A 17190-nucleotide genomic window follows, 5' to 3' on the forward strand; every position below is an offset into this window, starting at 1 on the left:
AACCCAAAGTTAAATGTTAAATATATACAAGTAGCAGCACTATCTTCTATTTAACAAAAATAATACATACGACTAATAGTTTATTAAAATATTTTTATAATGGCTTATTCTGCCTAGGGCAGCAGAAAAAGTATGGCCAAAATCTACAAATGGACGAAAGATTGGAAAATTCACCTTAATAGCTCCAAATCTATTCGTGTTAATTTTGCATTGCGGCGAAATAATAAAAACCTAATTATATCACACAATGAACATCCGATTCCCCAAGCAAAATCAGCTAAATACCTCGGCATCCATCTTGACGGTAGATTAAATTGGAAATATCATGTTAGACAAAAAGCAAAACACATTAGAACCAAAATAAAACAACTATACTGGTTAGTCCGAAGGTACTCTCAACTTGATCAAAAATCAAAGAGATTGATTTATCAGACAATCATAAAGCCAAATTGGACCTATGAGGTGCAAATATGGGGTTACACTAAAAATTCACATCAACTAGTCATCCAACGCTGCCAAAACAAAATTCTTAGATTAACTACCATTGCCTATCGCCAGGTAACCAACGAAGAATTGCACGATGACCTGGAAATCAAATGGATTTGCGAAATTATCCAAGATTTCGCCTTGAAACACGAAAGAAGATTACTAAATCATACTAACGTGGAAGCAATACAATTACTGGACAATACGCAGGAAACAGAAGATTAAAGCGTACCAAACCATACGCACTTATATAAAGTATATACATTTAGTGTAAACTATAACTTAAGTTATTATAATTTTATAATTGAGAAATACATATTGATGTATTATTTATCTCGCACTTGTCTTGATTGTGAATTAATCCAAGTATAAATGAAATGTAGTAATAAATTAATTTTAAATTAAGATTGTACTAAGCATATCGAATAAAGATGTTATCAAAGAAAAAATGATTGGGTAATTTTCAAAGTTTACAATAACGGCAGAAAATGGCTATATAACACTGTTTCATAGAGAAAATGTACTTATTGATAAAATTAAGCAAATACTGGCCTATAGAAAAATTAGGACATCATACATAACCAAACTTAATTAACATATTACTCATTTTATTTAAGTGCATATGTTGTCAACCTATCATATGTTACATTTTGTTTATTTACGGGCTCCAGTTTTTTACCTTCAAAGCGCTAAATAAAGGCTCCAATTTCATTGAAAAAATATGGATTTATTTTACCTATTATTAGATTGAATAAAATTTGCTTTAAAAAATATACACTGACAACATTTTACATTTAAACAATAAAAACTTAACAACACTTTTTCTTTTTAATTCGATATTCCACGTTAATTTTACACTGAGGCGAAATAACAAAAACTTAATTATATCACTCAATGGATGCCCGATTCCTCAAGCAGAATCAACCAAGTACCTTGGAATCCATCTTGACGGTAGATTAAATTGGAAGCATCATGTTAGGCAAAAAGCAAAACACATTAGAACCAAAATAAAACAATTATACTGGTCAGTCCGAAGATACTCTCAACTTGATCTAAAATCAAAGAGGTTGATCTATAATACAATTATAAAGCCAATTTGGACCTATGGGGTGCAAATATGGGGTTGCACTAAATATTCAAATCAACTAGTCATACAACGCTGTCAAAACAAGGTTCTTCGATTGATTACCAATGCCTATCGCTATGTAACCAATGAAGAACTGCACGATGACCTGGAAATCAAATGGATATGCGAAGTTATCCAAGATTTCGCCTTGAAACACGAAAGAAGATTACTGAATTATACTAACGTGGAAGCAATACAACTGCTGGACAGCGCGCAGGATGTCAGGAGATTGAAGCGAACAAAACCATAAGAACTTATATAAAGTATATACATTTGGTGTAAACTATAGCTATAAGTTAATAATTAATAAATAATTATAATTTTATAATTGAGGAATACATACTGATGTATTTTCTCCCCCTCGTCTTGCTTGTTAATTAATCCAAGTACATAGGAAAAGTAGTAATAAATTAATTGTAAATTAAGATTGTACTAAGCATATCTAATAAAGATGTTATAAAAAAAAATAAAAATATTCAATATAGCTTTAGGAAACCAGTATGACATTTAAAAAAAAAAGTAAATCCTTATATTTTCAATATTTTTTCGTTTAAAGTTTAAAAAAAGGTAAGTTTTCTTTTATTCAAGATGTGTATGGTCGAGGTACATTTCAAATAGTCTTTCATACTATTTATCCAACCGAAATAAGGCAATTCGTTTGAATTTTTCATGTTTCAGTGGAGTGAATAAAAAAAACATAGGACGACACGAATTTCTTAATAATAGCGCATACCGTTTCTTTTATTCGATTTAAAAATGATAAAAAGACTGGCTTTTTACGTCTCACCTATTAATTACGGGATTTAGGAGTCCTTTCTTTTGTTTGTCTTTTAATCATATTTTACAGCTTAATTTTCGAGTTGGTATGTTTAGAAACTAGCCAACTTCTTTAATTCTTTTTAAATTAAATTACATAATTGTTTTGACTTTTCATTATTAAAAGACTATAATGTTTTTCATTCTTATAAAATGCCCTTTGTTACATTAATGGTACATTTTTTAATATGAGATGTTTTTTAGTCATTAAAACTGTCAATGCCATTTAACAGATGAAGGATACTACCTTTCGATCTGCGAATTTTTATAACTTCAGTATCCATTAAATGAAGAAGTTTATTAATTAAAGAAAACAAATGCACTACAGTATCAGAACCTCAAATATGCAGAAAAATAACTTCTACTGATAAGATTCTACGATAAATTATGTTAGTCGACCAGTCCAATTAAAATTTAAAAGTAGAGTTTAAATTATACGAAATAGATGAAATAAATTAGAGTCTTCAACGAGGGGAAGGTCTAACCCTAGTATGCAAAAAATATATATTTTAAACATTTATATCAGTTCAAAATCTATAAAAATTTTTTTGTCAGAAAATAATTCGTTTTAAAATCATTCACCATTTTGTCATCATTATCTCTTTCCTTATTTTTGCTAATAAGAAAGTATTTTTTACGTGAGGGGTTATATTATATTAGCGGTAACATTTAAGTTCATAGGAGCTTTATATAATTTTCTTAAAATTAATATGAAAAATTATCAATTTACTAAGGAGCTGTGAAAATACCAGCTCAAATCAATCACCTTAGCCAACAGTAGCAAGAAGCTACTGTTCATTAAAAAAAAACGACAAATGTTATTAAATGCTCAATACCGAAATATATTAAACCTGATTTGAAAGTAATATAATCTAAGAAAATTCCTTTAAAAACATATCTATTTGTACCTTTCATTCTATTAATTTATATTTTTATTAACAATAAAACTAATTAAGCTTGGTAATCAGTTAAAAATATATTAAATAGAGAGTATCTATTGCAGTGACTTTTAAATTTTTTGAAATTAGCATAAAATCAATGGGTCTTAGTTAAGAACTGGTATTACATTTACCATATTACATTATTATTTTGTGGTAATCTATTTTCAATTCTGAACTTTTTGTAATACTAATATCCAAATATAATAATAATACCCATAGTTTTACGGTTACAATTGATTTTATTATAAGCATTGATAATAAAAACAGTTTTTAATATATTTGCACAAAAGTAACAATAATTGCAACAACTGATTACATACACAATAACTGTTATTTTTTATAATTTAAACTTAATTTTTTTTGATTTCAATGATATTCCTACTAAGGTTTTGAATTGGTTTTGAGGATTTATAAAAGGTAGTATAATTTATGACATGTTGCATTGGACATGTTTTTAAATAATTTAGGCACATTAGTAAAGGTTATTTAAGGCATTTTTATTTCGGCAGTATGTTTCTGAGAAAGACTCCGAGAATGGTTGAAATACATTACTAAGATTGTCAGCAAATGTACTGTGAAATGTCTTGTGGAATAATGAATATTAATGCCAATATTTCGTCATTTTGAGTGATATTCTACCATTGTGATATACCACAAATGGAGAATATTACGATGGCTACAATTGCTGATGATACTGCGATTATAACTGTCGGAGATAATAATGAAGAAGCCTCACCAAAATTACAACAGGCAAGTGGCAATATAAATAATTGGACACAAGCTTGGAGAATAAGAATTAATGAAAGTAAATCTGTACATGTGCAGTTCACCTATAATATAGCATTCCATATAGCATCAACGCTAAATATCTCGGAATGAATCTTGGTGCAAAACTTTGCTGGAAGGAACATATAAAGATGAAAAGAAAAGAACTGGAATTGATATATAAGAAAATGTACTGGTTAATTAGAAGGAATTCACAATTATCAGTACCTAATAAATTGCTATTATATAAGTAAATACTGAAACCTATATGGACATACGGAGTTCAATTATGGAGATGTTCTGCAAAGGGTAACGTATATAAAATATAAATTTTTCAGAACAAAGTCCTGAGAGATATTGTGGGCGCACCCAAATACTATAGGACTGATTAACTACATGGAGACTTTCAGATACCCACAGTCAGTCAAGAAATCAAGAGAATTGCAAGGCGGTATGAGGAAAGACTCATGAGAATATTGAAGTATTGCAGCTTTTGGATACCAACAGAACAGGACACAGTCTCAAAAGAATCAAACCATCGGATCTTGTGTAGTGTTGTGTAGTGAGGTGCGTAATAAAAATACAACAGTGACATGTATAAACATTATTTCACCAGAGACTAAGATATGGCCAATGGGTCCTCGTAGTTATATACCTAGATTTAAGTTATCATAGGGACAAATTGTATGTTAGACGGAAACGACTAGTAGCAATGTAATAATTAAATAATAAAAAAGAATTTTGAGTGAAGTATAAATATAGTTTTAGAAGCAATATATCACTATTAGAAAGAGGTTTTACTTTTTCTGTTTATTCACAATTATTTTATCCTAATGTTATCAACAAACAGGAATTACCTGAGCCATTTTAAGGTCGTTCTGCTTAAGACTGGCAATCTTTTCATCGACGGGATTGGGTTTAGGATCTCGTTTCCTCGGTCTCATCAGGTGTCGCTCCTTCACTTTGTATTCGAGAGTGGAATGGGGTACACCGTAGTAACTGCCGGCTCTATGAACCGACATTTCTCCTCGCTGTACCGCCCTGACCGCTTCCACCAGACTATCTCGATCGTAGTTTCTGTATTTGCCACGTTTCGGTCGGGTACCTAAAATGAACATGAATTGATTAAATAATTGAATCGCTATGACATTGGTAATATGTTAGATGCACGCAAAAGGCCCTCATTTAAGTCCTTATTTTCTTGTTGTTTTTATTTGTTGCTTGTACTCAGTTATTATAGTTACATACTTTTTATTTAAGTTTACAAAGACAGCGCATGGCAACATAGCCACGTGGAAAATTATCTCTCAATTTAAAAATAATAACGAACACTTTTTATTGACTAAAACTGTTTCTAAACTGGTAAAAATGGAGGGAAATTGGCTGGGGAGTTTTGACGCATCCAAGATCATGTAGTACTTGAATCAATTAATTAAAGATTAATTAAAAATACATATTTGGTATTTGTAATTCAATTAGTTTTTTAAAATGTAATTTGTAATTGGTATTTCAAATACCTGACGCTAGGGTATTTTGGGGTTAGAATTTCAAAACTATTTAGATATCTTTTTAATAGGTGCGATCTGTAGCACTAACACCGCAGTGCACTATACTTTACGCCAAATTGTCGAGTATCTCGTCAATTGTCAACTAAAAATGACTTTAGAAAGAAGATTTGATGCGTTTTTTAAACTGTCACCTGAAATAAATATTATTACATTGGCGTTATATTAGTTGTCATATTAGTTGCCACAAAGTATCACAACAGATGATAGACAAATAATTCAAAATCTTGCAATTTATGACGTAGAGGCAAATTATACCCGAAATAATGCCTGGGAATAACAGGAGCAGCTGTACTAGTCAAGAAGATGATGATTTTAATGTTTCTGCGAACAGGGCCTGCGACAAACAACAAATATCAAAAATGGAGTTAGGATCATAAAAGGAAATTCTTCTTTTACTGATTAATAGGCTGGACTGGATTAGTTCCATTCTATTTAAATAAGCTAACATAAATAAATAAATTGTAATTTGAATTTTAAATAAAAATAGCTAAAATATTGCATTTTGTATTTTATATTTAAAATACACGACTTAGACATATTATGTATTTCGTATTTTAAATACATGCGAGATAGTATTTTGTAATTCGCATTTTAATTAAAACATGTATTTTGCCCAGTTTTAGATGTGTCCACCGTATAGTTGGGAGCTTGCTCCGTCTGACTCACATTAGTTCCAGTGTCTGTAAAACTCTTTTAAGGATATAAAGCTGCCTTCGAAACAAAAATGGCATAAATATTATAATATAATAAAAATTAGTGTTCAAAATGTATAAGAATCTTTCTCCTATTCATTTTAAAGATTTTTAGAAATGTTGCTTTATAACAAGTCAATTGAAAAGTCCCCGGCCTAACACATAGATGGCGCTACTAGAATTAAATCCATATGTTTTTTAGCTAGCCCAAATCCTCAAAAGATGCATGTATAAATTTGACAGCTGTCGGATCATTAGTTTGTCAATTATAGCATTTTGAGTGAAGCAACTTTTGTTATTGTGAAAAAAATGGATAAAAAGGAATTTCGTGTGTTAATAAACTATTACTTTTTGAAGGGAGAAAATACAGTTGAAGCAAAAACGTAGCTTGATGCCGAGTTTGGAAAATCAACTATCAAGGATTGATATGCTAAGTTTAGACGTGGTGAAATGAGCACCGAAGACGGTGAACGCAGTGGACTCCCAAAAGAGGTTGTTACAGACGAAAACATAAAAAAATCCACAAAATGATTTTGCATGACTGTAAATTGAAATTGAATGAAATAGCAGACAGTCTAAAGATATCAACTGAACGTGTACATCATATGAGTCACGAATTTTTGGGAATGAAAAGCTCTGTGCAAAGTGGGTGCCGCGGGAGCTCAGTTTTGACCAAAAATAATGACTAGTTGATGATTCGGAGCAGTGTCTGAAGATGGTCAAGCGTAATAAACTCGAGTTTTTGCGTCGATATGCACACGCTCGAACCCGCTCCAAAGCATGGCGAAACGCAACAGTCGGCTGGCAAGGTTATGACATCTATATTTTGTGATGTGCACGGAATAATTTTCTTGGACTACCTTGAAAAAGGAAGGACCATCAACACTGACTATCACGTAGCGTTGTTGGATCGTTTGAAAGACGAAATCGCCGAAAAAATGACCGCATTTGAAGAAAAAGAAAGTGCTGCTTCACCAAGACAATTCACCGTGTCACAAGTCAGTGAAAACGATGGCAAAAATCCATGAATTGGGTTTCGAATTGCTTCCTTATCGACCGTATTCTTCAAATCTGGTCCTCAGTGACTATTTCTTGTTCTCAAATCTCAATAGAATGCTCGCTGGGAAGAAATTCTCGTCGAATGAAGAGGTGATTGCCGAAACTGAGGCCTATTTTGAAACAAAGGACAAATCGTACTACAAAAATGGCATCGAAAAGATGGAGGGTCGCTAATCAGTGTATCATCCTTTAAGGGATTATGTTGAATAAAAAAACTAATTTTGCCAAAAAAATATGTTTTACTATGGTAGGCCGGGGACTTTTCAATGGACCTGTTAGATGGTTTGAAAGGATGGATAAAAGACTGATAAAGTGTGTAGAACTGGAGATCTTTTTGTAAGAAGTTATAGATTCGCAGACTACAGGGAAGTCAACAAGATGTAACATTCGTTGGATGCAGCAGCACTTAAATAATATACATTTCATTTCAATTCAATTTGGTTATTTTTAAGGTTTTCATTCTTTACATACTCGTATTTCGTTGGGAAATAAATTTAGGGAAGGATATTGCTTCTGTTTGGAACATAATTCATCACAATATGATTATCAGTATTTTAAAAAAATTGATAGAATTAAACTTTACCAAACAAAATCAAATTTGTATCAGTAGATATTCATTATGTTGCTCAAATTAACTAATCTACTCTTTTTTTCACTAAATGACTTGAAATAATATAAATAAAAGCTTTTAACTGAGGTATTGAAGACTATGTCGAAAATGAATGAAACAAAACAAAATTGGTAATTATGATATACATCAATAATGAACTAACAACATCTATTTATTCTATTATGTATATTCACATATTACTGATCAAATAACTTCTGAATGCCTAAATGTAACTTTATATTTTTCATCTAGTAGAATCACTTGCATACTCCAAATATCTACAATACTGTGTGTAGAAGTGTCAGTACTTATTCATTACATATTTGTATCAAATGTAATACATGTTTACACATATTATTTTTTAATAAAAACTAGAAGCAAGAACAATAATATTGACATATATAAATTTAACATACCATACTAAGCAGTGTTAGTTAACTATAATCATTTCAATAAAATAGCCAATGCACGTCATCAAAATTTATAATGCAACGTTGCCGAAACAAATTTATGTTTTCGTTTATTTTGACTCTAACAACAAAATACTAATGTAAGTAAAATAATGAAACAAAAATAACCTTATAAAATATAACTTATTTTAACACCATAGTATATATTATGCTCATTTATTGCAGGACTTAAACTACAGTTATTTAAACAGCAACAATAGTTTGTAGGATAGAGTTGTTTTATTATATTTACATATACGTATGACAATGGTGTCGACCAGTACCAATACAAATCGGATTTTATAGACCGATTTGATCGCATCAGACTCTATACTGTCTCTTTTTAACTAGAGTAATACTCATTAGTAAAATGGGAAAGAAAAAAGCTCCGAGTTTAAAAGATATTTTACGTTTTTATAAACTGAATTTGGTAATACGTTCGACGTTGTTGCTGACGTGTATTGGCTGTTTTATTGGATGGAGTATAGGATAGTTATATATCATTACATATAATATTAGTTAGTTATAGGTACATTTTACGTTATCTGTCATTATGTAAGTAATTTTTTTGATGTAATATTAAGAATATGTAGTATATTTATTAACCAGATATCTTTTTATATTTTAATTTTAGCTACTTGTTGGAATGACTTTCTGTATCAGTAATATTACGAATCAAAATTAACACATTAATGGGTCTGTAAAAATATAACCACAGAATTGGCAAATAATAAATAATAATATCTTAGATAGACTTATAATAAAACTTTCCTACCTTTGCCACCAGTAGGTTGTCCGCTGGGACCTTGTGATTTAGGTTGTTGCTGTTGAGACTGAGGATGCGACTGGGCTTGCGGCTGCTGGTAAGGTCTACTCACTTCCTGCTGAGCTTTGATCACCGACGGCAGCGTTCCCAAAGGCGGCGTGAACCCGCCTCGCTTGAAGTCCATGTCTATGGACATGGGTCGTCGTACCGGCGGCTCCAGGCTCTGCTGGAATCTCTGGCTGATGCTCTGGGATATGACGTCTTTCACCAACAGTCCTTTTCCCGGTAGAATGGGTGGCGAGTTCGACTCGCTGGTCACCGGAGGCGAAACCAGACGACTGGAGGCTTCCAACGAGTTGCTTCTGGATATGTCGCAACCGTTCTTGCTCGACGTCGGTTTGAAGGACGGAATTTTTAGTATCACATTCGAGGTGGATTCTTCTGTGTCTACGTCGGATGATTCTGACCGCGGTTTTTCAACCTGAAATTATTAACAGAGTGATAATCATATGAGACGCTGTAGAAATATTGCAGGCAACTGCTTCTATGGTGTAGCTCCCACGCGGATCTGAACAGAGAAAATCATGTATTTTTACAAAAAAAAACGGACTTCAAAATTATTAAAAATTAATTCAAAACAATTAAAAAAAACAATAAAACTATTCTTCAAAGACTTAAAAGTAATATTGTAGAAAAATAAACCTATACGTAGAGTACCGAAGTTTTTTGGTAACGAGTGTAGAACAAAGGTTCAAATGGTCACTTGGTGAAAATATATTGAATGTAACTATATCAAGTGTAGAGTCTGTTTTTCCATATACGACAAATTTGAAAATTGATCTAAAAATTTTGGATTTTGTTCCAATTCATACACTAAGTAATATTCGGCATGCTGATTACGTAGTAATTCGTCAAATTGAATTATCCCTTACAGTTTCGGAGTTGGAGGCAAAGTTTGAAAGGAAAATTGGTCTTATGATTTATAGATTTTGTTCAAATTCATTTCAACGAAACTCTTCATTTTCTGTGCCAACATTATAGAGGGCACGTATGGGTGATGCATTGCCAATTTGTCCAGGTATAAGCACTTCTTACCGATGAGCAATGAAAGGGATTTCGTTATGGAAGAATCAAACTAAGAATGTCTGTTAGACCTGATATTCTAGAACTAATAGCTGACGTAAAGTTTACAAAATTTTTAAGGCCTGATGAAGCAGCATTGATCATAACTTTCTCGGTAACCACAACTCACAGGATTACAAATATGTAATCGATAATTTGTTGCAAAATGGTGATATGATTGAAGCTCGAATATCTCTCAAAGTACATTTTATGCATTGACATCTTGATTTTTTCCCCAAAAAACTTGGACGACACTAGCGATTTTAAAAATTATTTGGTAACATTGAAATTTGTTTCATAAATAAGTTAACTATCGCAGTTACAAGAACAAAATTATCATTTAGTAGAAGTGCCGTTAGTACTACTAATTACAAATCAGCAATTCTTATGCATTTATTAAATGGGTAATCCGGATAGGGAAATTGAGAGACATTGTACTCACAATCTAATAGTGAAACAAACTGTTATCCAAGAACTACAAACGTTTCTTCATCAGAACGATTTAGTCAAATTCTTCAAAATAATGCCCATTGTTATTGTCGGAGAAATTTTGCAAGATAGTTTTTGGTTATATGAAGTTTATCGTGTCATTATTTATTTATAGTACTTATAACGTGTTCTAACATTTATAATAAAAATTATTTTTGAAAAAGGAATTCACTAAAAATTAAAAAAAACTCAAACTTAACAGGTCAAAATTAGTTTTTTTATTCAACATAATTATCTTCAAGTGTGATATACTGATTATAGAGACCCTCAAGCTCTTCGATACCATTTTTGTAGTACGATTTGTCCTTTGCTTCAAAATAGGCCTCAGTTTGGGCGATCAACTCTTCATTCGACGAAAATTTCTTCCCAGCGAGCATTATTTTGAGATCTGAGAACAGTAACGAGTCGCTGGGGGCCAGATATAAAGAATACAGTGGATGAGAAAGGAATTCGAAGCTCAATTCATGGATTTTGGCCATCGTTTTCACTGACTTGTGAGACGGTGCATTGTCTTGGCGAGGCAGCACTTTCTTTTTCTTCAAATGTGGCTGTTTCTCGGCGATTTCGTCCTTTAAACGGTCCAACAACGCTATGTAATAGTCGCTGTTGATAGTCCTTCCTTTTTCAAGATAATCAATAAAAGTTATTCCATACGCATCCCAAAATACACACGCCATAACCTTGCCAGACGACTGTTGCGTTTTCCCACGCTTTGGAGCGGGTTCATCGTGTGACGTGTACTCGGATGACTATCGATTGGACTTCGGAGTGAAATGATGGAGTCATGTTTCATCCATTGTCACATATCGACGCAAAAACTCGGGTCTGTTACGCTTGATCATCTTCAAACTCTGCTCCGAATCATCAACTCGTCGTTGTTTAAGGTCAAAAGTGAGCTCGCGGCAGTACCCACTTTGCACAAAGTTTTTTCATGCCCAAATATTTGTGAATGATATGATTTACATGTTCAGTTGATATCTTTAGAGTGTTCAAAATAATTTTGTGGATTTTTAAAATGTTTCGTCTTCAGTGCTCATTTCACCACGTCTAAACTTAGCATCAATCCTTGATGGTTGATTTTCCTGGGGCAGTGTCCAGAAACTTGGCATGAAGCCAAGTTCTTGCTTCAAAAAGCAATATATAACACGCGAAATTCCTTTTTATCAATTTTTTCACAATAACAAAAGTTGCTCCACTCATAATGCTATAATTCACAAACTAATGGTCTGACAGCTGCTAATGGTCTGACAGCTGTCAAATTTATATACACATCTTTTGGGGCTTAGGGCCAACTAAAAAACATATGGATTTAAATCTAGTAGCGCCATCTATGTGTCAGACTGGGGACTTTTCAATTGACCTGTTAAGTTGTTGCTATATAATCAGACACTAAAACTTATATGGACCTACAGGATCCACTTGTAGGGTGGTCTACGAGAAGTAAATAAATAAAATACTTTTAGAAAGTGTTTCGGAATCAATCATTTTCATTCATCATCTATTAATATTAATACCGAAGTACTATAACTCTTCGTTAACTCTGGAGTAAGAGGCAGATTACAAATAATTAAACCATTTAATATTGTACGACGTAGTAAAATGTATTTAACGGAAACAATATAGCAAATGATACATGAAAATTATTATTTCAGATACTAAGGGTTCCAATGACTTCTAAATAAATATCTAGTTTTAAGCCATGGTAGAACTAATTGTGGCTTAATCAATAGTAACACTAATAGGTACTGAATTTCAAGCTTACTGATAATTAATATTATCAGTTATAAAAACAGCAAGATTAATTTTTTGGTTACGCTTCTGTTTTATACGAGTCGTAATGTATAATTTACCTTGGTAATAACAGAATTCGATGGACTTGGTCGTGCAAGCCTATCTATCTCTCCATTGTTATTTTGCATTTTACTGAAGTGTTCTTCTGTTAATCGTTTGGCGAAATCAGGAATGGGGTTGCTTAACATGGGCCCCTCTAACGGTTTCTGACTGGCCAGCAAATGCTGAGGTGAAATGAAGGCCTGAAAACATAAGAAGTAATTCATAAGAAGAAAATAACTGTTGCGAATCTAAATATTCTTATAATATATACCACTGTGACCGAAAAATTGTTAGATGCAAAAATTTCAATGTCGTTCATTATGAATTTCTTTAACTGTGAAGTCAAAATTTTGATACAGTTTATAGATTCCAAAAAAACACTTCAAATAAATCGTTTTTAGGATTTTCAGGATAATAAAAGTGCATCAAAGGAAATCTTACATGTCATTCCAGAAATTTAACTCAATAACTATTTCGAAAACTATTGGCATAAGTATAGAGTATTATGAAGAGGATGGGACAAAGTTTGCTAGTTCTGCTATTACTTGATCACAACAGTATTGTTACATCAGGTTGATTTGCTTAAAATATTTATTTTATAAATTAATGACATGCTATATTAATGCAATTGGTAAATAATTAGGAAAATAAATGGTAAGAAAATAAAATTGGATACAAAAAATGTAACGATTAAGAGATAATAAGCAAGCAAGATTTATTCACTATAAGTTCAGATCTTCTGAATCTGAACTCAGTTCTATTTAATTGTTAGTCTAAAGCAGCAAACAATGTAAATTTAGTAATTTTCATAGAAAAATGATAATTATTCTTACATTTCGTACCTGAAGGTACTGTATGATTTCACTCTGCGCGTCCTGGCTTTGCCTCGCCTTTTGCAGGAATAGCTTTATGGCATCGGATGGATGTTCTATTCCAGAAATTCGCAGGATATCAGCCATGGAAAGTAATGGTTCCTGAAAAATTTATTTATATATTTATAATTATAATCGTTGAAGTGTATTTAAATGTTATTTGATGACTACAATATTTATATAGGGGCTGTTTTTTGGATGTTCCACAAAATAGTGGTAAAGATAATTCCAGTATATAAAGAACACCTACTATACCATATTTTTGAGTATGTGAAGTGTAGTTAATTTTTTGGCAACCGTCTTGCCTCGTAATCTACAAATGCCATACAAATTTACACAATTTGAAGACATTATTGTGGTGCTAATATTTCAATTTTGATTTTTTTTATTATTGTATAAAATGTTGAAACATGATGATTCAGATCGATTAACTTCATCGATAGTTTTAAAATAAGTATCAAATACGTTTTGAGGCGTCTTGGTAACATTTAAGCTCAAAGAAGTTGCAACAATGTAGTTTATACGAAGTACCGCTAGCCAATTTTTTGTTTCTAAGAAGGAATAAAAAAGAAAAATAAAACAAGAGAAAAAATACCTATATAAAAAAATAAAAATGAACAATGATGACAAAGAAAAGGAGATCAGCGTGGATGAAAAAGAAAAACATAAAATAAGATCTAGGCAGAGATTGATCCATTCCTAAACATTATCATGGGATGTTATGTCAATCATTCATATAAATAAAATAATTACTAACAATAATTAATAATAATAATAAATGTAATAATAATAATTATTTACATCTATTTTGAGTTGTTAACAATCTACCCTAGCTTTAAATTCGATGGTTTTGATATTTCATTACTTAAAATTCCACAAAGTCTGTTTATTTAGTATTATCGAATTATTCAGTGTATAGAGGCGCTTATCATGGAATGATCAAACAACGAGTTGAGAGATTCATTGGGCAAAATCCAGTCGAAATTTTGAAATAATTTTAAACAGCTTAGAAGTTTTGAAAAGTCCCCGGCCTACCATAGTAAAATACATTTTTTTGGCAAAATTAGATTTTTTTATTCAACATAATTCCCTTCAAGGGACCCTCCAACTTTTTGATACCATTTTTGTAGTACGATTTGTCCTTTGCTCTAAAATAGGCCTCAGTCGATCACCTCTTCATTCGACGAAAATTTCTTTTCAGCGAGCATTCTTTTGAGATCTGAGAACAGGAAATAGTCGCTGGGGGCCAGATCTGGAGAATACGGTGGATGAGGAAGCAAAGCTGGGGAGCATTATTTCATGCGCATCCCAAAATACAGATGTCATAATCTTGCCAGCCGACTGTTGCGTTTTCCTACGCTTTGGAGCGGGTTCATCGTGTGCAGTCCACTCGGATGACTGTCGATTGGACAGGAAGTGAAATGATGGAGCCATGTTTCATCCATTGTTACATATCGACGCAAAAACACGGGTTTATTACGCTTGATCATCTTCAAATACTGCTTCGAATGAACTCGTTGTTTTTGGTCAAAAGTGAGTTCATGTGGCACCCATTTTACACAGAGCTTCCTCATACCCAAATATTCCTATGATATGGTGTACACGTTCAGTTGATATCTTTAGAGTGTCTGCTATTTCATACGGTTTCAATTTACGGCCTTTCAAAATTATTTTGCCGATTTTTTAAATGTTTTCGTCGGTAAAAATCTCTTTTGGGCGTTCACCGTCTTCGGTGCTTATTTGACTACGTCTAAACTTAGCATACCAATCCTTGATGGTTGATTTTCATGGGACAGTGTTCGGAAACTCGGCATCAAGCCAAGTTTTTGCTTCAACTGTATTTTTTCCCTTCAAAAAGCAATATTTTATCAACACGCGAAATTCTTTTTATCAATGTTTTTCACAATAACAAAATTTGCTTCACTCAAAATGCTATAATTCACAAACTAATGATCCAACAGCTGTCAAATTTGTGTATAAATTGCACCTTTTGAAGGTTAGAGGCTAACTAAAAAACATATGGATTTAATTCTGGTAGCGCCATTTATGTATCAGGACGGGGACTTTTCAATTCACCTGCTAGTATGACAATCCTAAGTACAAAATGTCATGGTTCAGGAAAGCCATCTACATCGACACCGAACCGGAAAATTTATGACCATATAGTTTTTCTGTGCATTTGTTGGGATTAGCAAAATCTAAGGTATTACTTTCTGCTACATCCAAATCAAGCTGTTACCGATCTCAATTTACTAAATCGAATGCAGTATTGACTAACAGACCCAAAAGTCATTCTCTTGTATGATAAAGGTTGACTATAAATTTGAGTGAAAGTTACATTGTTGCAGCTCAGATGGGAAGTCCTAATGCATCCAGTGTACTCGCCAGCCATAGCACTTTAATTAGCACTTAGTTTAATACGATGGAGCATGGCTTGGTTGGCACACGGTTTTGACGGCACACAATGAAGAAGTGAGAAAATAATATAAATATAATTTTTTTAAATGAAAAAATGATCACAATACATCTAAGAACCATTTTACCATGCATTTTGATTTTCCGGAAGTAAGACGCATTTTACCTTCTTTTCTTCTTCTCATATTATCCTAGTTAAAAATAAAGAAATAGAATGTAACTGAATCAGTTTATACATTCAATATGACCACAGAATGCGGAAGCAATTAAAGGTAATAGAATGGATATTAACTATTTTATGATATAGTAAATGCATTAAGGGGAAAGAAGTAGAAATTATCAAGAAAAATGTATACAGGTAATAATAAACGAGAATAAGGAGAATATTGTCTAAACGAAAACAACTTGGACTTAACCAAATGTATCGGTTTATTGGGAGCATATCCAAATTATCATTAGATAACAAGGTATTGCTGTATGAGTCTATACTCAAGCCTATTTGGTCATATGGAATCCAACTAGCGGCAAATCTAATATATCCATTATTCGACGGTTCTAAAATAAAATGTTGCGTGCCATTGTTGATGCTTCGTACTATGTTTCAAATGTTAAATGAAAGAAAAGTTTTATGAAAGAGTGTTAGTGCATCCCAATGTACTCGCTAATCAGCTAAATAAACGACGTGATAGTGAAGTGCTTAGACTAGAACGTTTAACACCATCTGATCTGATTATTGGATATATATAGATTTTAGAATAAGATAAATTAATTAAGATAGTATTTTATACACGAGATCACTTAATGAAGTTATTTTTTATATGCCATGTATATCACTACATAGTATAAAACAAAGTCGCCTTTTCTGTCCCTATATCCCCATGTGCGCTTAAATCTTTAAAACTACGCAACGGATTTTGATGCCGTTTTTTTCAATAGATAGAGTGATTCAAGAGGAAGGTTTATATGTATAATACATGCATAATATACTAAGGCAACATTGCTAATTTTAGAGGTTTCTAACGTGATGTCGTAAATTAACCTATTTTTTTAGGCTTATTTAACAATTAGCAAAAACGCTGCCTAACCCTACGAGTTAGATCAAATTAATGTACTACAGTATTGTACACCATAAAAAGGTCAACAAAGAAGTCCGCGATGGTATATGTTTATCTTTTAGGGAT

At 32.3% G+C, this 17190-nt stretch overlaps 1 protein-coding gene across 11 annotated transcripts in view; it reads right to left on the minus strand.

Moving 5' to 3' along the window:
• The window catches only part of Eip93F (Ecdysone-induced protein 93F), a 414251-nt gene that overhangs the window by 16180 nt on the left and 380881 nt on the right, over positions 1–17190 (minus strand). For 6 of the 11 annotated variants that reach the window (XM_076394729.1, XM_076394723.1, XM_076394725.1 and 3 more), the window contains 4 exons: positions 13556–13696; positions 12740–12922; positions 9288–9759; positions 4992–5239 (listed from right to left, as the gene is read on the minus strand). In XM_076394729.1, coding sequence (XP_076250844.1) covers positions 4992–5239; positions 9288–9759; positions 12740–12922; positions 13556–13696 — 1044 coding nt within the window. The remainder of the gene's footprint in view (positions 1–4991; positions 5240–9287; positions 9760–12739; positions 12923–13555; positions 13697–17190) is intronic. The other 5 variants (XM_076394732.1, XM_076394728.1, XM_076394730.1 and 2 more) reach the window with 1 other exon arrangement.

Source organism: Rhynchophorus ferrugineus, unplaced genomic scaffold (genome assembly GCF_030347505.1).
Source record: "Rhynchophorus ferrugineus isolate W39M unplaced genomic scaffold, kcgeb_rfMv2 rfM2, whole genome shotgun sequence".
Taxonomy (NCBI): domain Eukaryota; kingdom Metazoa; phylum Arthropoda; class Insecta; order Coleoptera; family Curculionidae; genus Rhynchophorus; species Rhynchophorus ferrugineus.